General features: G+C 38.1%; 1 protein-coding gene and 1 long non-coding RNA gene across 3 annotated transcripts in view; one reads left to right on the forward strand and one right to left on the reverse strand.

The window, feature by feature from the left end:
• HORMAD2 (HORMA domain containing 2) overlaps positions 1-27,013 on the reverse strand; it is a 93,172-nt gene that overhangs the window by 3,423 nt on the left and 62,736 nt on the right. The window contains exon 11 of one of the 2 annotated variants that reach the window (XR_006707511.1): positions 830-1,013. Coding sequence is in view for 1 of the 2 variants with exons in the window: in XM_045457762.1 (XP_045313718.1) it covers positions 909-1,013 (105 nt within the window). In the remaining variant the exon portion in view is untranslated. Of the gene's footprint in view, positions 1-25; positions 1,014-27,013 lie in introns of those variants that run through there. The other variant, XM_045457762.1, reaches the window with a different exon arrangement.
• Positions 910-21,511, forward strand: LOC123587771. The gene is made up of 4 exons (XR_006707513.1): positions 910-1,011; positions 7,607-7,613; positions 17,705-17,711; positions 21,495-21,511. It is a non-coding gene; the product is annotated as an uncharacterized LOC123587771 (long non-coding RNA).

Here is a 27,013-nt window from a genome sequence, read left to right on the forward strand (position 1 = left end):
AAGAAAAACAGAGAAGTAAAAAAAATACTGTGCATTTTGGTTTTATTTAACTGGAAAGCACACATATTCAACATTTAGCTTATTGAAGTCCTATCCATTTAAATTAAGTTATTAAACTGCATGTTACTAAATAATAAAAACACTTTCAGTCACTTATTATTCATCTAATACTAATCATTAAGTCTGTCAAAATTCCCTCAGAATGAGGGAATGAACAGTCTGCAGGTTACAGACTGATAAACTGAAGTGTTTGTTGGGAAGCATTCAATGTGGGCCTTAAGAAGGGAGCCAGTCTTCTGCATTGCAGCCTATTGCCTGTCTCAGGTTGGCCAACAGAGCAGGGCATCGGGCCAGATTTGAGGAAATTTACAGGGAGAGTACACTTTGGTCCAACACTTGGCTGATCAATCTCGTGATTGAAGTTAACATAAAAATCACACCTGCATAAGCACCACCACATACATCCATGCAAGTCTGTGGGAATTCTAATAAAGCTATAGAGGGTTCCAGTACACAGGTTACAACAAGTTACAACATTTCACAGTAGTCTAAATACCTGGGGAGTTTAGTTATGCAAAGAAAACCCTCCTTCCTTTGAGAACAACAGCTTATGTCTTTTCAAAATAGCTGCTGTGGTTCTTTTACAAATATAAAGGCTGTCTTGTCTCTAACTCAGCCTTAAAGTAATGTTATCCCAAGGCAGCCCCAGTAACCTTGTTTTCTTGTGGCAAAGTGAACCCATACTCTACTCAGTAAGTTAGCACTTAGTAAATTGACTAAAAAAGTTGAGCAACAAATTTAGTAAAAGATTTTGGTGACAGGAACTTATTTTCCTATTAAGACACTTCATGCATGTTTGTTGTAAAATAAAATTATTTTAGAATAAACGCAGTGAAGGTATCTAACTTTCATTTTCTGTCAGGGATGAAGACTTTCACCGGTTCGCTGACCTTCCTCTTCTTCCTGGAGCTCTGAGAACTTTGCTGACTGTACACAAAATTCATTCTTTGAGTCTGTGAGAATCACCAGAGAGGCACAATTCAGCAGAGATTTTGACGTCTGCACAAGGCATATACAAGACAGGTAGACCAAGCATTAATCCCTCTAGCTGCATAACGGATCCAAACCTGCTTTCCTGTGGACTGGTTTAGCCCTGCACAGAGGCCCTGCTGCCAGTATCAGAGTCTGGTATTCCAAGTTTCAGGAGCTGAGGTCCCCTGGAGGCAGCCAGTTTCAGGGACAGTTTCTTGGCTCCCTTCAGTGAATTCAGCACATCCAACTCTTAAGGGAAGAGTTGTCAAGGTGTGGGGCCAACAAGGAGCAATTAAGGGTCAGGAGAGATCTAGGGCACTGATTACTTTAGAAGCAAATATAATTGAAGTCCCAATTTCAGTTAGCAGCAACATACAGCCTTATCTTTCCTATCATATGTTCAGATTAATCAATTGGGGAGGACATGACCCTTCTTTCTGCTGGAAGAGAAGTGTATATTATTGATTAGAGGGAAGTTAATTAGTGAATCATCATGGATATATATTTTCCCATTGGGCTTGGATTTAGTAAAGATTTTAAAGCTTATTTTTGCTTAACTGAGAGAACAACTGGATGTGTTATAATCTTGCAAACACTCCCTAATGCCTGTAATTCCAAGAAACACAGAGTTTTTATATTTTCCAGCCACTAGATGGGAGGAAAGGTTTTTCAATATCCTCTCTTCTTTCTTTGGTAGGAAAATGGAATAAAACATATTTTTAAGCAAGATTTGTCAGAATATCTAATAGAGGTTTCTAACACCATCCTGTTTTCTGTTATAGATGTAAGTTTTTGTTATTATTGATATGTTACTACTATAAAATAGTAGGAGTGTCAAGAAAGCACTTAGGTACCATTTAGAACCAAAGATTGGGTCTACAAATGGCTACTTTAATTACTGTTTTTCTTTAGTTTTAGAAAGCATTTGAATTTCTGATCTCAGAAACCACAAATTCTCTTTGGCTTAAACTAAGACATCGATTGTAAAATTCTGAAAAAATAAAATGAGCAGCTCATCAAATAACTGGTTTGTTTAGATATATAAAAGCATGAAATGGTCTGCACTAAAGGGAAAGAAATAGCAACATAAAGCACAACAACCAATTTCTTTATCCAGGAGATGAATTTGTTACAGTGTGGCTGTAAAAAAAAAAAAAAAGCACTCAGTAAAATTCAGCTTTTCTAGAAATGTTGCTTGGGTATGCTTTCCATTCCAATGAAAATTTCCTCACTTCTATCAAGTCTGGGTATACTGAGAAGAAAGGAAGATGGATATACAAATCCTCAAATGACAAGTTGGCCTGATGGTTTAATAGTATTGTTTTCTTTTTCTTCTTTACTCAAAAGTAAACCCGTTGTTTTATTACAAGTTTCAGAACTGTATGTTTATTGCAGTGAGTTAATCAAAACATCTTTAATAATGTATACAATTTCAAGGCAATCAGTGAGGCCTGGGAACTCTCAATGGGTTTATGGAAAACTAGTGCATTCAAAAGCAAGTATGTGATCGGTCAGGGGACACTTTCTAACATAGACAAATAATCTATATTAACTGTATATAAACCAACAATTTATCCATACATTTTTCTGAGTGTATTTCAACTGGCTGAGTTTGCATATATGATGCCAAAGCCAACCAGGCAAGCAAAGGGCCAGTGATCAGGCAGCCTAGACAGATTATCTGGGTGATCCGAGCAACAATGGATGATCATCAAATGATGTCTAATGCACATCATATTATATTTAAACAGTTAGCTTTAAAATTTTTTTTAACGTTTATTTATTTTTGAGACAGAGAGAGACAGAGCATGAACGGGGGAGGGGCAGAGAGAGAGGGAGACACAGAATCGGAAGCCGGCTCCAGGCTCCGAGCCATCAGCCCAGAGCCCGACGCGGGGCTCAAACTCACAGACCGCGAGATCGTGACCTGAGTCAAAGTCGGACGCTTAACCGACTGAGCCACCCAGGCGCCCCTAAACAGTTAGCTTTTAAAGTGTTTCTTTTAGGGGCTCCTGGGTGGCTCAGTCGGTTGGGCGGCCGACTTTGGCTCAGGTCACCATCTCGCGGTCTGTGAGTTCGAGCCCTGGGTCAGACTCTGGGCTGATGGCTCAGAGCCTGGAGCCGGCTTCTGATTCTGTGTCTCCCTCTCTCTCTGCCCCTCCCCCGTTCATGCTCTGTCTCAAAAATAAATAAAACGTTAAAAAAAAATTAAAAAAATAAATAAATAAAGTGTTTCTTTTATACAGACTAACAAGGGGCTACTATGATACACTTACCAATAGGGCCTCAGGAGTAGAGTATCTACATATATGTCTGAAAAAAGCCCTGAAGATACGCTTTGTGCTATAGGAGATTTCCCTACTTTCCATTTTTGGCTTGGTAACATGTTCTCCATTTGAGAAGCCAGAGAACAGGTTTTGCCTTAAGCACAGATAGGATAGCTAGCTGACTTGGTGGCAGTATTTGAACAGCACTGGAAAGGGTCCTTTCTTCTAAATGATTCCATTTATCATTTATTCCTTTATTCATTTACTGAAAAACAAATGTTTACTTGAATGTTCTCCCAGAGTTCTGTATTTGGCCATCTTTTCTCCTTATTCTTCACATTCTGCATATGTCTCCTGGGAATCAGTCACCAATTATAAGCAAAGACCTCCACATTTATATATTCAGCCTAGATCTTCCTTTTGAACTCCAGATCCGTGTGTGTAATCAACTGCCTACTAATGGTCTCCACATGGATGTTCCAAAGAAAACTCAAATGCAATGTGTCCAAATTGGAATTCATCATCTGCCTCTCAAAGCCAACTCCGAATCTTTGTTCCCACTCTCTGTGATTCCCCTAGGGGTGTCCCACTGAAAACCCAAGACTCATCCATGGCTACTCCATCATTCTCACACTACCATCTAACTAACCGCTAATTCCTATTGATCCTACCTCCTTAACAGCTCTCAAATCCATCCATTTTTCTCTACTGCCACTGCCTCTACTTTAGCCCAGGCTAACATCATCTCTCCCAAGTACTAAGTCTTGAACTCCCACTACTACTGCTTCTCCAATCCATTCTCCACTCTGGAGCCTAATTTGTCTTATATGAAATCTGACCATGTCAGTCGCTGTCATCCATCCACTAATGACTTCTCATTGTCCTCAGGATAAAGTCCAGACTCTGTGTGGCCCTGGCCTACCTCCGCAGCTTCATCTTGTCCAGACTTACTGAGAGCTACTTGCAGTTCCCCAAAAGGGCCCTGCTCACTTCGCTCTGGATTTTGCCTTTAATGCCCACTCCCATGCCCTGCTTCCCGCTTCATCACCAGGCCCAGGGTCAGCCCTGGAGTTTCTTCTGCCTACTGGCCTTCTGAGATATCTCTATGGTTGCATTCTGTTCTTACCCCTTTTGTGGCATTTACTACATAGTATTATCAGGCCTATGTATCAGTCTGCTCATCCAGAGGATAAACTCCTTGAGGTTAGTGACAGTATCTTAGTTATCTTTGTATTCCCAGTTCCTGATATCTGGTAGGTGCTCTTAAGTTACTGGCTGAAAGAATGAATGCATTTTTAAGATGAATGTAAGACAAGCCCTGTGCTGGGCACTAGGACGATATCTCTAGCAATAAAAAGATGAAGACACAGACGTTTTCAAGGATCAGGTCTTCTAAGGAAGAGGCATTAAGTGCACGATTATAATATAATGCAATACAATATAATAAAAATCCATTCAATAGCCACAATAGACATCCATTAATTAATTCAGCAAGTATTTATTGAGTTCCAGCTCTGTGCATGGTACTGTTCTAGGTGATTGGGACACATCAGTGAACAAAAGAGACAAAAATCCCTGCCCTATGGATTTTACAATCTAGCTGTGTTACTTTTTGGCTTCCTATTTTCCAAGGACATCTCACTGTTTTTAGGAAATAGACCAAAGTTAATATCTTGGCTTTTTTCCACACACCACCAGTGATTCTTTACATTTCTAGGGAGTGAGAGGGGTCACAGGCTGGCTATAAGACCCTGATGAAAGCTATCCCCTCTCTCCTCAGAATGCTCACACCTGCAACTCACACACTCATCCACTGTGGCAGGCCATTTGAGGGGGCACCCCCGAATATCTCTCAGTTATAATCACTACCCCCCAGGACCTGGCTCTGCCCAGCAGTACCAACCTCACCTCCCCACTTGACCTCTCACTCTCTGCCCTCAGTTTTCTCAAAGCGTACTTCTTCCTGATTCTAGACCTTTGCATATGATGTTCTTCCTGCCTAAAATGTTCTTTCCCCTCTACTTCTTTGTCTAGTTAGTTCATATTCATTCTTTAGATCTCAGATGAAAAATTATTTCCTCAAAGAAACATTCCCTACCTTAATTCCAATTAAGTTAGGTCCCCTAATCATATGCTCTCAATAGAGTTCCAGGAGATCAGGGACATGCCTGTCTGTCTTGGTCACAACTTGTACATAGTAGGGGCTCAATATATATCTCTCGATGAATAAATAAGTGAATGAATCTTCAAAGAGTACTCTGCCTGCAGTGTAGAAAGGTACTTGAGGCATCAAGTGGATGCAGGGTGATGAGTCATACTGTGGTAGTAGTAAGGGGATAACTTGGGTGACAGTCCAGATGAAGAGAAGTCAACAGTGAGAGAAATATTTAGAAGATAGAGTCAGAAGGATGCCCAAATGGATATGACAGTAAAGAACAGGTAGGTAGGTCAATAGTGACTCCCAGTTTCTGGTTTAACTAACTTTATGGATGAAGGTACTGTTCTTTCAGGTAGCGAACAATCGCAGTTTTGAACTTGCTGAGTTTGGAGAACATGTGAAACCCCCAAGTCGACACATTGAATAGGCAGTGGTATATGGAAGTCTGGAGCTCAGGAGAGAGGTCTAGGATAAGGATGAAAACTTGAGAGTCATCAGCACATGGAGGCTAATTAATGACATGGGTGTGGAAGAGTTTGTTTATTGAGAGATCTGAGCGTGAGAAGGGAAAGGGGCCAGGACATAGCCTTAAGGAACTCCAACATTTAGAGATTAGGTGGAAGATAAGCCAAGAAAGGAGATTGAGAAAGAGAGAGATAAAAGAAGACTAGCAGGCTGTCATGTAAAGAAAGCCAAGGGAAGAGAGTTCTAAGAAAGACTGGAGAAAATAAAAGAGACAATGGTGGTGGTAAGTAGTGTCAGTTGCTGGGAGGTCAAGAAAGATGAAGACAGAAATATATATAATTAATTTAGCCACATGGAAATTACTAGGTGCATCGGATTTGTGGGGACAGAAGTCACCTTGAAGTCAGTTGAAGAGTATATAAAAAGTAAAAAAAAAATTGAGACGGCAAATACACAAAATTTTATAAAAGTCAAGAGGGAGTAACCAACTCACACTGGGAAATTTAGAAAAGTCTTCTTAGCAAAAGGGGGACATTGAGTGGGGTCTTAAATAATGAGTAGGAGTTCACCAGACTGGAGACAGTGAGGAGGTGAGGTAAGAAAGTCATTCTAGGCAGAAGGTTCAGTACATTTAAAGACACTGAATCATGAAAACACATGGAAGGTATATGGGAAAGTGAGAAATGTCCCTTTATTGGCTCTTAGGGTTAAATGCTATGTATCCAATACATCCTGTTAAAAATATAAATACTCCTGGGATTATTACTCAATATGATGTTAGTGTAAATTAACTCATCAAATGGTCTCCAAGTGGCAGCCTGCTGAAAGCAGGGCCTCACAGGCCTTGGAAAGCAGACATAAGTTTCAATATAGAAACAGCAGTTCAGGGTACAGTACTTACTTTGCATTAGGAGCTGGATCTGCGTGGGGAGCCAAGGGGGGAGGGGGCAGCCCCAGGCAACCAGGAAATATCATGAGTACTTTATGTGCCTGGGGTGAGATGAGAGTGCAGTGAATTTTGCTTACTTCAAAATTATTTGTCAGGTCAGATCTCACAAAATGTTTTCTCTTTAGAAAACCAGTCCTTACCAGTATAGATTTATAATCAAGTGTTAAGCATGGAATCTTTGGATTTGGAAGTTCCCAGATCAAGAAATTTTATGGTTCAGAGAGGGTGTGTGCCCCTATAAGTAAGTTATAGCAGTGATGTTAGTTTTGGTTCCTCTCTCTTAACATTTATCCTTTTTTTTTTTTTTTCCACAATTAAAGGTAAGTCAACAAGTATAAAATAAATGCTATTAGCTCAAATGTAGGTCAAGTTAACATTGATGAATGAGCAGTAAGAAATTGAATGCTTAAAGAGAACACATACCTCCAACTCCAGCAGAGCTGTGAGCTCTCTTATATGTTGGGAAGTGTCTCATGTTTTATTGGAATTTGTGAATTCATTTACTTTCTTGATTTCCTGAAATTTATGACCAGGGTTCTGGACCACAGATGTCTTTATTTAGGAGGTAAATATGTATTATCCGTAGAGTCATAACCACATATTTCCATTAATATCCAGAAGTTATTATATCAGTTCTCCCTTTCTCCATATTTTCTAAAGCATCATATGGCTTTAAGAGCTCTAGGATTAATTCAGTTATTCAAGAAACATTTTGGGGTACCTTCTCTGTGCCAGATATAATGTGCTAAGCACTAACAGTACAAAGCTGCTCAAGACATACTACATGTGTGTAGGTGTGGTAGGGGGAAACAAACTGGCTACAGATGAAATGATAGTCATGTGTAGGGTACAGCAGATGTTCCAAAAAGATCTTATTAGCTCTTCCTGAGGAAGCTTGGCAAGGCTTCAAAAAGGATGCAGAGCTTGCACTAAATAGTGCAAGATGAAGAGAAATTCACCAGGCAAATGGCATTAGAAATTGAGTTTGCAGGGAGACTATTCTAGACAAAAGGAGCCCAAGTCCAGGTATATAAAGCAGAATATTTTGGAGAACTGGGATAGTTCAGTGCAACTAATATAAAGGGGATAGTGTGGTGGGCTGGGTCAGACAACGTCCTTCTCTGAAATTTGGACTTTGTACTGTAATGGACCGCCATCAAAAGTTTCTAAAAGCAGATTTGTTTTAGAAAGATTCCTGTGGCAGTAGTGTGAATGGTAGACTGGAGAGGAATAAGACAAGGAGCAATGAGGCTACTTCAGAAGAGAACCGATCTGGGCAAAAACAAGAGCAACAAGGAAGTTAGAGAGGAGAGGACTAATAAGGCAGAGGGCTGAGGAGAGAGAACAAATGCCTGAACCCAAACCTTAATATGACTTAATCATTCACTGAAACAAACACAGGGAAGGCAAATAAAGGAGTAAAAAATGACAAAAATTACGTAAGTTTCTGGTAATGGCATTGACCAAGATAGGAAATAGAGGAAGCTCAGGGGATAAGTGGTGGGAGCATGGTGGGGAGGATGGATGGAGAAATAATTGACTCTGTTTTCAAGATTCTGAAATTGGAAGTGAGATATCCAAATGAAGATGTTCACCAGGCCATTGATGATGTGATCTGGAGCTCAGGATGGAGGAAACTGCATTAAGAGCACATACAGAAAGATGTATTCACTATGGACAAAAGATGGGATATTACTTGGGTTGTCTGGGTAGCTCAGTTGGTTAAGCATCAGACATTTGATCTCAGCTCAGATCTTGATCTCAGGGTCTTGATCTGAGGGTCATGAGTTCAAGCCCCACATTGGGCTACATGCTGGGCATGGAGCCTACTTAAAACAAACAAACAAAAAGATAGGATATTACTTGAGGTCTGGAAGGAAGGAGGTAAAAGTAGATATAGATATGTGTACATTTTTTAATATAGGGGAAGGAAGTTGAATTATCCATATTTGATGGCCATAATTATTTTTACAGTGTTGAATTTAGGTTATCCACTTACAAAGGGAAGGAATTGATTTTGGGTGGTGCTTAAGACACGTAAGTGGTGAAAGTCTGAACAATGAGAAAGGCAGCCAATGATAGAAATTTAAAACTAATGTTAATTGTTGCTTAGGTTCTGGACGGTTTTAAGCTATATCACCTTAAAATTAAAATATGTAAGTTTAACATATTAAATTTTTGCTTTTTTTACAAACATTTGAATGCTTACCATAGACCATATACTGTGCACAAATCACAAATATGATCTCATTTATTCCTTATGATAACTGTATGAGTGCAGGGAGGGGTTTTTATTCCTCTTTTACAGATGTGGAAACTGAGCTCAGAGAAGCAAAATGACTTGTTCAGTTCACACAGTAAGTGGAAGTCTTGAACCCAGGTCTCCTGATTTCAAATTTAGTGCTCCTTATAATTTATGTTTTCATCCCAAAGGGGAGAGTGAAAGTAGGAAATTGCAGGAGATTTCTATGTAGGGTTCAAATCCTTCTATTTTGGGTCATAACCTAACAGGACCTCAAACTAAACACAGCCAAAGCTGAGTTCACTATTTTTCCTTTGTAACCAATTTTTCCTCATGACTTTTCAATTTCTATTAATCACCATTTCCCAGTCATCAAAGGTGGAAAACATAGTCACCTTACATTCTTCTCTCATCTAATGCCTACACAGAATTCTTGTAATGAGTAAATGGAATAGCACAGATAGAGCACCTGATATAGCAAGGCATATGCACAAGTCATTCAGTGACTGACAGCTGTTACCATTTCTACTGCCACAGGCATCCTCTACTCCAGCCAAACTGGATTGTTGTAGTCGGCTGAAAAATGAGCTGCCAAAAGATATTCTATGTCCTAATTCCTAGAACCCATGAATGTTACCTTATATGGCAAAATGTGGGGGGGCAGGGATCTTTGCAGGTATGATTAATGATTTTCAGATGGAGAGGTTATCCTGGATTACCTGGGTAGACCCTGCATATAATCACATGTATCCTTTTTATGTTTTTATTTTTTTAATGTGTACTTATTTTTGAAGAAGAGCGAGACAGAGTGTGAGCGGGGGAGGGACAGAGAGAGAGGGAGCCACAGAATCCAAAGCAGGCTCTAGGCTCTGAGCTGTCAGCACAGAGCCTGACAAGGGGCTCGAACTCACAAGCCACAAAATCATGACCTGAGCGAAAGCTGGACACTCAACTGACTGAGCCACCCAGGCCCCCTAATCACATGTATCCTTATAAGAGAGAAGCAGAGGGAAATTTGAACACAGGCAAAGAAGACAACATGACCACCTAAGCAGAGACTGGAGTGATGTGGCCATAAGCCAATGAATGCCAGCAGCCACCAGAAGCTAGAAGAGGCAAAGAACAGAATTTCCCCTAGAGCCTCCAGAGGGAATTTGGATCTGCCTACACCTTGATGTCAGCCCAATGACACTGATTTTGGACTTCTGGCCTCTAGTGGAAGAATAGATTTCTAATGTTTTAAGCCACCAAATTTGTGGTAATTTGTTACAGCAGCCTTCTAAAACTAATACAGTTATATTCTCCAAACATACCTCATTCTTTTCCCTCTTCACTATTTCCTGAATTTCAGAAAATGGAAATCTTCTATGACTTATTTTCTGTTAAATTTTGAATAATTCCTTCAAGGTTAATCTCTGTTAATCTTTAATGGTAGAGGTAGGTAGCAAAAGAATTATTGATACCTACTGTGTGAAAGACATTGAGTAAGGCATTGCACTGCAGAGAGTATAAAACCGTAATATTAATGCAAAAGAATTCCCAAAGAAATTAAACCCAGACCCACATAAAGGACAAATTATTTACAAACATTTATGCTGTCAGAAAAACACAATTACAAAAACGTAATTTGGGGATTTGCTACCTACCTCTACTGTTAGAGAATAACTCTTCAATTACACAGTTATTCATACATCCTAAAGCCGCACTGTTACAGTAGCCATTAGTCAAATGTAACCATTTAAATTAATTAAGTTTAAATCAATCAATATTAAATAAAATTTAAAATTCACTTCCTCAGTTGTATTAGCCACACTTCAAGTTCACATATTAGACGTCACAGATAAAGAACATTTTCATCAACTTTCACAAAAAGTTCTGTAAGACAAACCTCTTTACAGTGGCAATCTGGATATAATCCAAGTAAATAGAAAGTTTCCTAGGGACCATGGTGATAATGGAAATACAGAAACTAAAAATAATTTTTCTTCAAAATGCAAAGACATTTCTTCAAAATGTAAAAATGGCAATTTTCCCAAGATTATTTTATCAAGTTAGTGTAATCCCAATCAAAATTCCAATAGTATGTCTGTTGGAACTTAGTAAACTGATTCTAATAGTCACCTAGAAGAGAAAATGTACAGAAAAATCTTTAAAAAAAGAACTATGGGAGGAAAGGAGTTGCCCTTCCAGATAGCAAAACATAATACAAAGAGTAATTAAAACATAATGGTAATAACTTAGAAGTAGACATATGGATCAGTGATATTGAATAAGAAGTCTAAAAACAAACCTATGTATGCATGGGGCTTTAATTTATGATAAAAGTGGCATTCAAATTAGCAGGAAAGGAAAGACAATTCAAGTAATGCCAACACAATGGGAAAATGTTCTCATATCAGAAAAAAAAAATTCCAGCTAGTTTAAGAAGCCTGATGAAAAAGCAAAACCATAAACTTATTAGAAGAAAATATAGAAAAATTTGCTTATAACTTTAGCACTGGAAAGGCCTTCTCAATCAAGATACAAAATGACAAAACCATGGAAAGACATCCCATGTTTCTAAATTGGAAGATGTAATACTGTTAAGATGTCAATACTACCCAAAGACATCTACAGATTCTGTACAATCTCTGTGAAAATCCTAATGACATTTTTGCGTGTGTGTGGAAATAGAAAATCCACTCATAAATTCATATGGAATTTCAAAGGCTCCGAAAATGCCAAAACAATCTTGAAAAAGAAAAACAAAGTTGGAGGCCTCATACTTCAGATTTCAAAACTTATTACAAAACTGCAGCAATCAAAACATGTACTGGCATAAAGACAGACGTATCAGCCAAGGAATAGAATGGAGAGCCTAGAAATCAATCTTCACCTATATGACCAAATGATTTTCAACAAGGGCGTCAAGAGCATTCAATGGGGAAAATAAAGTCTTTCAACAAATGGTGTTGAGAAAACTGAATATCTGCATGCAGAAGAATGCAACTGGATCCTTACACCACATACAAAAATTACTCAAAATGGAGTGAAGAGGGGCACCTGGCTGGCTCAATCAGTAAAGTATGTGGCTCTTGGTCTCGAGTTTGTGAGTTCAAATTCCACAGTGGAGGTACAGTTTACTCAAAAAATAATAAATAATTTTTTTAAAAAAAGAAAAGCTAAAAAAAGAGTATTGAAGATCTAAACATAAAAGTTAAAACCACAAAACTCACAGAAGAAAACATAGAGGGAAGCTCATATCATTATATTTGGCAAAATTCTCTTAAGATATTTTTTAGACACCAAAACAGAGACAACAGAAGAAAAAACAGCAGTGCCTGAGTGGCTCAGTTGGTTAAGCGTCTGACTTCAGCTCAGGTCATGACCTCACGGTTCCTTGAGTTCAAGCCCCGCATTGGGCTCTGCGCTGACAGCTTACAGCCTGGAGCCTGCTTTGGATTGTGTGTCTCCCTCTCTCTTTCTGCTCCTCCCCAACTCACGCTGTCTCTCTCTCAAAAATAAATAAACTTAAAAAAAAAATTTTTAAAGAAGAAAAAATAGATAAATTGGCTTTATCAAATTTAAATTGTGCCTCAAAGAATACTACCAAGAGAGTGACTAGACAACCCGTGGAATAAGAGAATGTATTTGTAAATCATTATATCTGATAAGAGATTAATATACGGAATATATAAAGAACTTCTATAATTCAACAACAAACAACCTGATTAAAAACCAGGTGAAGGGGGCGCCTGGGTGGCGCAGTCAGTTAAGCGTCCGACTTCAGCCAGGTCACGATCTCGCGGTCCGTGAGTTCGAGCCCCGCGTCGGGCTCTAGGCTGATGGCTCAGAGCCTGGAGCGTGTTTCCGATTCTGTGTCTCCCTCTCTCTCTGCCCCTCCCCCGTTCATGCTCTGTCTCTCTCTGTCCCAAAAAAAATAAATAAAAACGTTGAAAAAAAAAAAAAAAAAAAAAAAACCAGGTGAAGGACTTGAATCAGCATTTCTCCAAAAAAGATATGCAAATAGCCAATAAGCAAATGAAAAGATTTTCAACATCACTAATTATTAGAGAAATGCAAATCAAAACCACAATGAGATATTACTTCATACCCATTAGGATGGCTACTATTTTTTGAAAAACCAAACAGAAAGTAAAGTTTTTAAGGATGACATGGAGAAATTGGAACTCTTGTGCATTGGTGGGGGGAATGTAGAATGGTATAGCTGCTATGGAAAATAGTATGGCAGTTTCTCATAAAATTTAAGATAGAATTAATATATGATCCAGCAATTTCACTTTTAGGTGTATACCCAAAAGAACTGGAAGCAGGAACTTGAACAAGATATTTGTATACCCATGTCAATAGGAGCATAATTCACAACAGCCAAAATGTAGAAGCAACCCAAATGTCCATCAATGGATGAACACAAAAACAAAATGTGATATACACATGCAATGGAATATTAATGTCATAAAATCGAAGAAAATTCTGACACATGCGACAACGTGGATGAACCTTGAGGACACGATGTTAAGTGAATAAATATGCCAGTCACAAAAGGATAACTATTGTATGATTTCACTTGTATGAGGTACCTAGTCAAATTTAAAGAGGCAGAAAGTAGAATGTGGTCACCAAGGGCTAAGGAGAGATATAGAGAGTTATTGAATTTAATAGGTATAGAGCTTCAGTTGGGGAAGATAAAACAGTTCTGGAGATTGACGGTGGTGATGGTTGCACAACAATGGGAAAGAACTTAATGCCACTCAACTGTACATTAAAAATAGTTAAGGGGAGCCTGGGTTGCTCAGTTAGTTGAGCATCTGACTCTTGATTTCAGCTCAGGTCATGATCCCAGGGCTGTGGGATCAAGCCCCACATTGGGCTCCATGCTGAGCATGGAGTCTGCTTAAGATTCTCTCTCTTTCTCCCTCTGCCCCTCTCTCCCATTCATGTGCACACTCTCTAGAATAAAATAAAATAAAATAAAATAAAATAAAATAAAATAAAATAGTTAAAATGATAAATTTTATGTTATATATATATTTTCCACAATTTTTAAAAATGGCACTTCTCTTAAATTCAAGATGATTTAAATTAAAGATGATAGGGGCACCTGGATGGCTCAGTCGGTTAAGCATCCGACATCAGCTCAGGTCATGATCTCACAGTCCATGAGTTCAAGCTCCATGTTCCACTCTGTACCAACAGCTCAGAGACTGGAGCCTGCTTCGGATTCTGTGTCGCCCTCTCTGTGCCCCTCCCCCGCTCACATGCTCACTCTCTCTCTCTCTCTCTCTCTCTGTCTCTCAAAATAAATAAACATTGAAAAGAATTTTTTAAAAAAGATAACAATCTGAAAGATCTATGAAAACTTCAGATGACATATCCTCTGAACCCTAGGAAACTACTCTAGAGAAACATTTCCAATATGCTCATACAGAGAGACATTCCCTGAAACAATGTTCCTAAGGAAAAGTAAAAACAATCTAAATGTTCCAGTAATAGCAGAAAATTAAAATAAACCATATCATTTTACAACGAAGGAATACTATGCAGTAGTTAAAAAAAAAGAATGTGGTTAATCTAAATATACTGAAAAGGAAAAATCTCTAAGAAGTGAAAAAAATCAAGCTTTAGAAAAAGACAGTATTATCCCATTTATGCTTTTTAAATGTCCACAAATCAAATATATGCACATTTATATGTGTGTATATGTATATACACTATATATACACATGTATTTCTATACATTTATAAAGTGATGTCCAATAGAAAAAGAATGGGGGCACCTGGTTGGCTCAGTAAGAGGAGCATGCAACTCTCGATCTGAGGGTTTTGAGTTCGAGCCCCATGTTGGGTATAGAGATTATTATAAAAAAAAAAACTTAAAAAAAATAAAAAGAATGTAAGAAACTATTACAAGCCACATACATAACTTTAAATTTTCTAGTAGATATATTTTAAAAAGTAAAAAGAAAAACAAAACAAAAAAACAAAAAGTAAAAAGAAACAGATGAAATTAAATTTTATTTTATTATTATTTAATGTTTATTTATTTATTTTTTTTGAGAGAGGTAGAGAGAGAGAAAGAGAGGCAGAGAGAGAGGGAGACGAGAATTGGAGCAGGCTCCAGGCTCTGAGCTGTTAGCAGCAGGGCTCGGACTCACTATGAGATCATGACCTGAGCTGAAGTTGGACATTTAACCAACTGAGCCACACAAGCACCCCGATGAAATTAAATTTGAATTGTTTTTACTTAATCCAACATATTGAAAATACTATCATTTCAATATGTAATCAATGAAAAATTATTGGGATATTTTACATTCTTTTCATTTTATACTGTCATCACAATCCAGTATATACTTTACACTTACAGCACATCTCAATTCAAATAATGTAGCTAATAGCTACCATATTGGACAGCCCATCTTATGTCTGTGTGTGTGTGTATGTGTGTGTGTGTGTGTGTGTGCATGTGTGTATTTTAAATACAAAGTCAAAGGCATGGAATATCTTTATGAGTAGTTTTTGAATTATCTATGAGAATGTATTCATGTGTGACTTATATAAAGTTATATTAAAAATAAGTTTCATATTAATTTCCTTATTAATTTTGTTAAAATATGTCTTTTTAATTACTTGATATGTTTATAATCAACATGCTTATTATTTCCTCTTTTGCTTTCCTTTATTTCAATATGATGAAAGTTTCATTATGAAAGTATCTTTGTTTGTAAACTAGAAAGGTAATAAAGGAACGTAAAATAGACTACAAACAAAATAAAGAATATAAGCATAACCTTCATAATTTTTTATATTACATGGTATAATCATAATATTTTGGATATATTAATAGTGTATTATTAAATTTAAAAAAGAACATAAAAAATCTTCCAGTTTATTTGATTTACCTTTATAAATTACAAAATATTCTAAAATTTTATTAGATACTTTTCAATAGAAGAATATCAGTTACTTTCTTACTTCCAAATGTCTGAGTAATTGGCTATTAATTCTGTGGTAGCTAAAGGTAGACGTTTAAAACACACAAACAGGGATGTCTGGATGGCTCAGTCAGCAGGGCATGGGACTCTTGAACTTGGGGTCACAAATTTGAGCCCCACTTTGGGGGTAGAGTGCTTTTAAAAAAAACACAACACATATAAACACACTCAAGCACATACTTGAAGTAATTATAAAAATGAAGAAGTTGTTTCTTGGTTTGTGGCATGTAGGAGGAAACCTACAGGCAATGACATGATGGTGTTATTAGATGTACTAAATTTGACATGGGTTTGCTGATTCTTCAAAAAAGAGATGAAGAGATAATAGATACAGAATTGGAAATGTGATACCTTGCTTCTTATAGATTTGCTATGTAGGTCATTTGCTTGAATCTGAGTGTCTATAAAGTGCTTTAGCAGGTGTTGAAAGTACAGAAATGACTGTAAAGATAGGTCTCATCGAATGTACAGAAAAAGACCACTCTGGTATGAAGACTGTCTGAAATGGATGGTCTCTATAGGTGTGATATCCAAATCTCGGTTTATAACTGCCTAATCTCATTGGCAGGAAGGAAAGAATAAAGTTGACAGCACTTAGGGACTCTATCCCCTACCCACAAAAGCTCTTTCATACAAGGTGGAGGCAGAATGGCAAAGATAACATTCACTCAGAAGTCAGATTTCCACTTTAAATTGGCCCTGAGTTCACTTGAAGAGAAAAAGAAAAAAGAATACCTCAAAAGAGAAATAGCTGGATGTTGACAGGGAGGATAAGTTTTATATGAGGGGCAGACACCTAACCTTAATTTTTTTTTTTAATTTTTAAGTAATCTCTGCCTCCAATGTAGGGCTCAAACTCATGGCCCTGAGATCAAGAGTTGCATGCTCTACCGACTGAGCCTGCCAGGTGCCCCCTAAACTTAATTTTTATTTTACTTTTCCAGCAAATGGTGAAACATTTTCAGTTTCTAACACAAAATAAAAAGAATCATACCTCCCTTTCTGATCTACTTTTATTTTTTTTAATATAGTTGAATCCTTTCAGAATTTTCAATGGCATTAGTTTAGTTAACATATAGTTAATTTCCTGCTTCCACGTATTTTGTTTTGTTTCTCTATTTCAATAACTAATACAGTCACATAGTACAAAGTTTGAAAGGTAAAAATAAGGGTATATAGTGAGACTCTCCCTACTACCCCTGAACCATTCAATTCCTCCTAGACAGCAACCACTGTTAACAGTTTGTTGTATACCCTTCCAGAAACTGTTCTGTTTTCATTTTGAAATCACTCAACTGTTGTAAAATTCCCAATGTCATTATCTTCCATTTGTTTTACTAAAACTGGACCAAGTCCTGGCGACAGTAAGAGTACATGAGGAAATGGAGGGTTGTGACCAAGTAATAGACGTATCTACAAGGTCACTCCTGGTCTACTATCACATGAAGGTGGGCTTTCTTCTTATGGCCTCCAATTATCTTCCCCATCTAGACACCACAAGTTTTCCTCCTGACTAAAGGAAACGAAAGAGGATCAAAGAGTGGAGGGGTAAAAGAGGAGAGTAAGGAAAGCAGAAATTCAAGGTGCTGTGCTAAGTGCTGCTGTGGTGATGGGAGCAATAGGAAGGCATGACAGGAATGGACAGTAGTGTTTCAAGGTAGTGGGGAACACAGATGTGTAAACGATGAACTCTAACCAACTTCTAACACAGGTAGGATGAAGTAAGGGCTAAATAAAGGTATAAGCAGCATACTGTAGGAATGTAGAGGGAAAAGAAGAATAGGGGGAACGACTTCATAAATTAGCCCAGGGCTGGTTGAGCATGTCTGACAAGCTTCTCAAACTGCACACGTTTCCCTGACTCATGAAAACCTAGAACTGGGAGAATGCCAGACCAGTGTGCTGCAGCTCAGTCAGTAGGGAAGTCTTTCAGAACCAATATGGAGAGGAAGAACTTGGCACACGAACAAAAATGTTAAGGAATAATAACAAAAGTCCCACTGAAGCTCACAAACTGGTCTTCAGTTGTGAATCAGAGGAAAAAACATGAGCATTTTCAAAAGCTTTACTAATCAAGGATGCCAGAAATTGCTCACCTCCAGGGGTTGCCATTTACACTGTTGTCTATGTTTTAGGTGTCCTTGGAATTACACAGTGCACAATCAATACAACTATGCATGGCAACCTGCTAGGGCAAACATCAGTTTTTTGACTACCACTTTCTAAACTTTCTAAGCCATCACTAAACTTTTACTTGAGTTACAAGGTATTCCCTTTAGCTAACATTCCTATGACAAGAAAAAACAAACATTTAGAATATTATGAATAGATTTTCTTAAAAACCCAAGGTTGTTGAGTATAAACTGCAGTGTAGCTATGCTACAGAATTTGGCTAAATTATATACCTAAAGTATGACATACTATACATATTTTCCAATCTATAAAGATTTTCCATGAGGGGTTAGGGCTGCTCAGTTTCAAATTAAACAACATTTATTTAGAATATTATTTCGAGTGGAATAGTATTATTGTTGCAGGGCATCTGGCGCACTTTTACTCTGAGGCATTTCAAATTTAATGAGTAAAAATTGAAAGTTTCTTTTTATTTTAGAAGAATTTTTCTGATTTTCCCCCAGTATCTCTCTTTTCATGGCTATTGTCTAATTCAGTGATGTATAGACAACCACCAATTTGAAAACAACATGATTGTTGGGTCATATAAAAGAATTAAAAAATGAGATATGAAACTGATTTTTGTGAGTGCTTAAAGTTATGCCACTATTGTTCCTAATTCCTGATTCTAATATTCCTGATTAGGAAGTGTCTACGTGAAATCAAGAAATATTTATCGTCATTAGATATGACTGTGTTTTGTTCTCCTTGTGTTTTGCAATTAATTGTTGAGTATGCAAGAACTGATTTTTTAAGGTGTGTGTGTGTGTGTGTGTGTGTGTTTTAGTTTGTGAGTATTGAGCTAATGCCTGGTGGTTTTTAGAATTTAGCCACATGTTCCCTTTTTGTGGAAATATTTATTCTGGGGATTTCCACTAAGGGAATTAGAATTAATTGAGCTCTTTTCTGGGGGATAAAGCAGCTAAGGCCATATTTCTATTAGTGCCTTTTTTTTCTTGCCCTACACTAAGAGAGTGTTTCCACATACACAAGACTTAATCTAACAGGTTCTCATGGAATATTACGTATGTAAAATAAGATCATGTATTTAAAAATGTTTGGCACCCCTATCTGGTATATGTTAATCACTCATTACAAACTGGATGTATCTAGTTGATTTTGGTGAATATGTGGTTGCTATAAAGAAATGTACCCTGAGCTGGTCAAGGGATTTTTTAAAAATCTAACTAATCTTGGGGTTTGAAATGTATGAAGTATCTCTGACAGATAAGCCAGATTACATATTCAATAACAAAGTCTTTCATTTCAAATTTTAACTACAAACTTCTGGTGTTCCTGTAAATCCAACAGTGGAAGATGAACTACATACGTTTGAAAGTGCTTAACTTAAATGAAAAAGGAAAAGAGGAACACAGAACCTAGAGACACTGAAAATTGAACTGCATATAAACAGACATCTTTTCAAATCCCACCCAAGAAGCAATGAATAAGCTTGAAAAATTATTCATCTGGTTTTTTTCATGGTATAGTGCAAAGACTCAGAACTAGGGGGCTGGGTTCCATCACTGACTTGCAAGTTTCCATCAGAGTAAAAAAAAAAAAAAAAAAAAAAAAAAAGAAAAAGGAGGGGGATAATATTTGCCATGTACCAAACAGTGATGCTTTGAGGATTAATGACATAATGTCTGTAGAGAGGTTGGAGCTCCTTGGAAAAAAGACACTACATAAATATAAAGTAGTATTAATATTTAGGCTTAGTCCACAATGTGAGACCTGCTTTCTTTGGCTCATGAGGTCATCAGCAGTTTTGTAAGGTGTGCTTAAACACTCACAGAGGAGCTTTGTTAGCTTCCTCGTAAGTGAACTGTAAAGCTAATCTGACCCACCTGGTCAAAGCAGTCACGGAGCCTGTGTTTCCTTTCCATGGCCTCCGGGAAGCTACAGATAGAGTGCTGGGCTCTCTAAAGGAATGAGACATGGCCATGAGAGCACTTCAACAGCATTTAGGACTTCTCAGGAATGCAGTGGGAGTTTGGGAATGTTTTGACTTAGAATTAAACAAAAGTTTAGTCATATCATATCTTGATTTAGAAGAAAGGCTAAATTCGCCTTTCTCAGACAACGAAAATTTGGAATAAGAGTAGGAATGAGAAAGCTACTTTGTGGAATGGTTAGTTTATATCTGTAAAGGATTTGTAGGCAAACTTGGGTATTTTTGTCCTGGGAACATTGTAGTCTCTAGGGGTTGTAGCCTCTTTGATGGCAATATCCTGACTCCTCATCACGGCTTCATCTCTGAAATGGTTATCAAGGGCAATCTTGCAGAAGTTTCAGTTCTGAAGTTTCAAAGGACAATCAATTCAATGTAGACATTGCCTTGCAAAGTCTTGTGGTATAACTGAATGACAGAAATCTTATTGTGATGAAATATTTGCATTTCTCAGTTTTAAAAGATAAAATTAATTTTTATTCAAGGGCCTTAGGCATCAGAAACCACCATCTTCAAAATGTGAGGTTCATGAACTTATTATAATCATTAGCGGTTAATAGCGATTCTGAGGCTGTGTCCATATACCAAAACATCTGAACAAAAGATGAAAACAATGTGAGGGAATTTTTTTTTTTTTTTTTTTTTTTTGGTGGATGTTTTGTTTTACATTGATCTAGGTTGGATGTTCTTTAAGAAATGAATTTGGCACAGTGCCTGTGTGGATCAGTCAGTTGAGCATCCTACTCCTGGTTTTGGCTTGGGTCGTGAACTCAGGGTTCACGGGATTGAACCCTACTTGGGGTTCTTTCTCTCCTCTCTCTGCCCCTCCCTCACTCTCTCACACACTCTCTCTCACAATAAATAAACATTTTTTTTTTCAACGTTTATTTATTTTTGGGACAGAGAGAGACAGATTATGAACGGGGGAGGGGCAGAGAGAGAGGGAGACACAGAATCGGAAACAGGCTCCAGGCTCTGAGCCATCAGCCCAGAGCCCGACGCGGGGCTCGAAATCACAGACCGCGAGATCGTGACCTGGCTGAAGTCGGACGCTTAACCGACTGCGCCACCCAGGCGCCCCTAAATAAGCCAAAAAATGAATTTGGCTTCTTGTCCACTGATTTCTATGGTCTTACAAACTGATTAATATTGATAACATATGCTTTGTTAGGGGAAAGGGAACAAAAATGTTATAGCCTTCTCAACTTGTAGTCAAATTTATGCTAACTAGAATGCATTTTCTAAATAAAATATTGACTTTAGTTCTTCTTCTTCCCATCCCTTGATGAACAGTACTGTCTTAACACCAAACACCAGTGTTAGGTGTAGCAGATCAAGATAAGCACCCTGAACAGGGTAAGGGGCAAAGGCCCAGGGCAGGAGGGTCAGAGCCCTACAGCGGTAAGTTGGGTATCTATATGTGTGTGGGGAAGGTAACGAGGATGGGAGTTTGGTTACATTGGAGGGGACTAATTAAGTATGTTAAGCATAATGGGAGCCAGGTTTCTGACTAGTGGAGAAAAATTACAAATATGGAAAGAGAGAAAACTAGAATGATTTCTATAGTATTGGATTGGAATTGGCAGTATAGGTGTGAACTCGTGGATTTCCATATAGAGACATAAATATAGATGTATGTGTGTGTGCATGCACAGGTTCATACACATAATTTCCAGCTCTGTCCACTGAGGGAGCCCATGTCTTGGCTCCTAAAATAAACTAATAAAAAAGACAGGTGTCCTGGGGTACCTGGATGGCTCAGTCAGTTAAGCATCTGACTCTTGATTTTGGCTCAGGTCATGATCTCATGATTCAGGAGATCGAGCCTTGCATTGGGCTCTGCGCTGACAGTGCAAAGCCTGCTTGGGATTCTCTTTCTTCCTCTCTCTATACTTACATACACGTGCTCTTTCTAAATAAACAAACAAACAAAAATTTTAAAAAACAAAGAAACAAACACATGTCCTTGGAGAAATAGCTGATTCCAGGACTGGAACAAGGAAGGTACAAGATGAGCCTGAAACAGCATGATGTATCAGAATGTTAAGGAAGTACTCAAAGAATTGAGGGGACATGTCAAAGAACACAGAAGCCAGGGGTGCCTGGATGGCCCAGTCAGTTAAGCGACCAACTTTGGTTCAGGTCATGATCTCACAGTTTGTGGGTTTGAGCCCTGCATGGGGTTCTCTGTTGTCAGCACAGAGCCTGCTCTGGATTCTCTGTCCAACCCCCTCTCTCCGCCCCTCCCCCATGCACATGCACACACACACACTCTCTCTCTCTCTCTCTCCCTCTTAAAAAAATAAATATATAATTAAACATTAAAGAAGATAAGAACACAGAAGCAAGCTTGAAGGGGCTCCCACTGGCAAAATCTGAGACAATGAGAGCATCAAAATAAATAATAATAGTAATGGATAAAAATAGGCACCCATGAGTCTATACTGTTATAACTAATGAATGAGAAGTCTGATGAGAAACAGGATAATTTACACAATTTCAAAGAACTTCCCTACAAAACTACTTTAAATTACAAAAGGAGGAGAATAACTCTACGGTAGAGAATGCTGGTAGAAACCACTTTAGTAAGTGACCAAAATAAACATCTATCAGTAATGGACAGATCAAAATCATATGCCATTTGACAAGAAGCAATATGTACTCAGCACCATTTCACTGGTATTTTTGAAAAAGATGCAAAGACCCTGAATCTAATCATGAGTAAACCTCAGACAAACCCACACTGGACATTCTACAAAATAATTGGCCCATTCTATAAGAACTTATCAAGTAGCACTATGTATAGACTTGTTGAATCACTATGTTGTACACCTGAAACTAATGTAACATTGTGTGTCAACTATACTTTAATAAACACAAAACAATTATGGGGCACCTGGGTGGCTCAGTCGGTTAAGCATCTTACTCTTGATTTCAGCTCAGGTCATAATCTCATGGTTTGTGAGTTCTAACCCCAAAACAGGCTCTACACTGACAGTGAGGAGTCTGCTTGGGATTCTCTCTCTCTCTCTCTCTCTCTCCTCCTCCCCCACACTCACGTGCGTACACTCTCTCTCTCAAAATAAATAAACATAAAAAAACACATACACAAAAGCATGTCAAGGTCATGAAAATCAAGGAAAGATTGAGAAACAGTTCCAAGCTAAAGGAAGTTAAAGCAATTTAACAATTACATACAACATGTGATGTAACCTGGATCCTTTTGCTATCATGGACATTATTAGGACAATTGGCAAAACTTGAATGGAGTTTGAGGGTTGGATAATAGTAATGTATCAGAATTAATTTCCTGATTTTCATGGTTGTATTGTGATTATGTAGGAGAATGTCCATGTTTCTAGGAATTGCATGCAGTATTTCAGGAGTGATAAAGCAACTGGTTCAGAAAATCATTTGTGTTGTACTTGCAGCTTTTCTGTAAGAGATTGTTTCAAAATAAACATAAATTTATACAAAAAAGATTATTTATTTTATTTATTTTTTTAAATGTTTACTTATTTTTGAGAGAGACAGAGCGCAAGCAGGGGAGGGGTCGTGAGAGTAGGGGACAGAGGATCCGAAGCAGGCTCTATGCTGACAGCAGTGAGCCCGATGCGGGGCTCAAACTCACAAACTGGGAGATCATGACTTGAGCCAAAGTCAATCACTTAACCGACTATACCACTCAGGTACCCCAAAAAAGATTATTTTAGAGAAAAAAATTGTATATTTTCTTGTTTTTTCCTGTTGATATATGTTTTACACATATAAACAGAATTATTTATATAAATTATACAGAGACAAATATTGTGGAAACTCACATTTATTCTGTTCAAACTTATCTAGTGATTATTTCGAAATGTGTCCACATGCAAATGAGGTGTCAATAAATTTGGCTTGTTCTTGAAACAGAAAGAAAGCCAGAGAAGTGGGATGAAGGAGTGAAGGGAAACTGACAGGAGCTAAAATTGGGAGCCTTGGGCTAGAGCAGATCAGGTATGACCTAGAAGACCATCGAAATTGAGGTGACATAAACAGATATATATCTTTAAAAGAAGATTCTGGGTGCACCTGGGTGACTCAATTGGTTAAGCGTCCAACTTTTTATTTCAGCTCAGGTCATGATCTCACAGTTGATGGGTTTGAGCCCTGCATCAGGCTCTGTGCTGACAAAGCAGAGCCTGCTTGGGATTCTCTTTCTCCCTCTCTTTCTGCCCCTCCCCTGCTTGTGAGAGCATTTTCTCTCTCTCTCTCTCTCTCTCTCTCTCTCTCTCTCTCTCTCTCACACACACACACACACAAAATAAATGAATATTTTTAAAAAATATAAGAAGATTCTAGATGTCTTGTGTCAAACAGTGCAAAGGCAAAAATGAAAGCAGAGAGAGCACTGCAGGGTACGATTTACTTGAGCTAGAGTGGTAGACTTGAGATAGTGAGAACTGGTCAGATTTGAAATATATATTGAAAAGAGAGCTCACTGAACTTGCTGATGGACTAGATGTGGGTTATACAGGAGATGAGCCAAGGATGGCTGCTAAGGTCTTATTAGAGCAACTGGGTAAATGATGGTTTCATTTACTAAGATTGGAAATACTGAAGATGGACTAATGATGGGAAAATAATATGAATTGTGTATTGGACAGTGGAATAGTGGGGAAGAATGCCTGATTAAAGTGCAATTAAATGCCTGATTAAAGAGAACAGAAGGCAGAGAAGTGGACAGAGCAAACATGGACAGTTCTCTTGCAAGATAGATAGGATTTGGTCAATGGAAAGAAGAAAGGCATTCCAGGTAGGAGAAAAGTATATTTGTTAAGATTTGGAGGCAGAAATGAACTTGGTTTGGGGCGCCTGGGTGGCTCAGCTGGTTAAGCATCCAACTTCGGCTCAGGTCATGATCTCGCAGTTCGTGGGTTCGAGCCCCGCATTGGACTCTGTGCTGACAGCTCGGAGCCTGGAGCCTGCTTTGATTCTGTGTCTCCCTCTGTCTCTCTCTCTCTGCCCCTCCCCTGCTCACGTTCTGTCTGTGTCTCTCTCTCTCTGTCAAAAATAAACATTAAAAAAATTAAAAAAAAAAAAAAGAAATGAACTTGGTTTGTTTGTGACAGTGAGAAAAGTGATCCAACTCAAGGAAGGGGAACATATTGGGTAACAGTGGGAAACAAGATGTAAAGTGGAACCAGATCATGAGCAACCTGAAAGCCAGGTAGAGGTGTGTTAACTTGATGTAGTAGGAAACAGAAGTCAGGAGATATTTTAATTAGGGAAGTGATATGATGAAAGTTATAAAGAAGATTAGACTGGCAGTGGTATGCAGGAAAGTGCAGGAGGCTGTGGCAGCAATTCAAATGCAAGAGACTCAAGTTTTGGCAGTAAAATCAGACCAGAGGGAAGGCTTGGGGGAATTTTGATACCTGACCAAATAAGGAAAATGATTTCAAAATTCTGAACTTAAGACATTGAAAGAATAGAGTTGATGCAGAGAGGCAGGGAAACTGGGTAGGAAAATTCATTCTAGATGTGAAAACAGGAGGGCAGTGGTGAATAAAAGGACAAGCATACTGGGGGCACCTGGGTTGCTCAGTCAGTTGAGGGTTGAGCGTTGAGCGTCCCACTTTGGCTCAGGTCATGATCTTGCGGTTCATGGGTTTGAGCCCCACATCCGGCTTGCTGCTGTTAGTGCAGAGCCCGCTTTGGATGCTCTGCCCTGCACACCCCCCCCCTCAAAAATAAAAATAAACATTAAAAAAAAAAAAGACTAGCACACTGGATTTGACACAATGGTGGGACATCAAAGTGGAAATTCCCAATAGAAAGTTAAAGTTCTGGGGCAAGAGGACCCTAGATAAGACATTTGGGAGTTAATAGCATGCATGTGTTGCTTGAAGCCAGAGATGGGATAAATCCTCCAAAGGAAAGTATGTAGAGCTTGAAAAGTATATGGTCAAAGACACTGGAGATGTTGGAGTTTGCTTGCAATTAGAGGTGGGGGGAGGAACAAAAGTGACAGAGAAATGGATGACAGGTCAGACAGATGCAAAGAATGAGAACAGTATAATATCACAGAAATAAGAAGAGTATTTAAAAAGAATATATAGGTAATATGGTAAAATAGATCAAGAAGAATGAAAAAAAGGAGTAAAGACTGTGAGAGCTATTAATTAAAAAGTCATTATTTATTCTGAAGAGAGTAGTTAGGAAAGTGAAGATGAGTGAAGTGACCAGCTTTCTGAGCCAAAGAACAGGTAAGGAGGGTGCAGTAAATGGAAAGCATCTTGTGAAAAATTTGGTAAGGAGAGGAAGGAAAAAGCCTTTTAACTAGGGGGATAATTAGGATCATGTAAAGGCTTTTTTCTACTTAATGGTTACACCAACTTCACTTAAATTTTCCTCCCCTCCTAACTGAGAAGTTTACAATCTTGCTTTTGAACAAAGTCAGGGATTATGACACAAAGCATCCAAAACCAAGTGGAGGAATTTGATTTCTCTGTTGTGTTCTTGTAAACTAACAGGAAGTATCTTTTGGACTTTCAAACTATCCTCTACCAATACTTTTTTTCCTAAATTGAGACTATAATATTCTGAAGATAGAATATGAGTGAGAAGTTTTAAAACATGCACATATTTTCAGATGTCATTATTATACCCAGCAGCCTACCCAGCTGATGTATTTATTTCCAAGTGGAAAATTATGAGTTTATATTCTCTTCCTGAGACTACTTAGACTTAAATCTTTTTTTTTTTAATTTTTTTAACGTTTATTTATTTTTGAGACAGAG

This window comes from Leopardus geoffroyi, chromosome D3 (assembly GCF_018350155.1).
Source record: "Leopardus geoffroyi isolate Oge1 chromosome D3, O.geoffroyi_Oge1_pat1.0, whole genome shotgun sequence".
In the NCBI taxonomy this organism is placed as follows: domain Eukaryota; kingdom Metazoa; phylum Chordata; class Mammalia; order Carnivora; family Felidae; genus Leopardus; species Leopardus geoffroyi.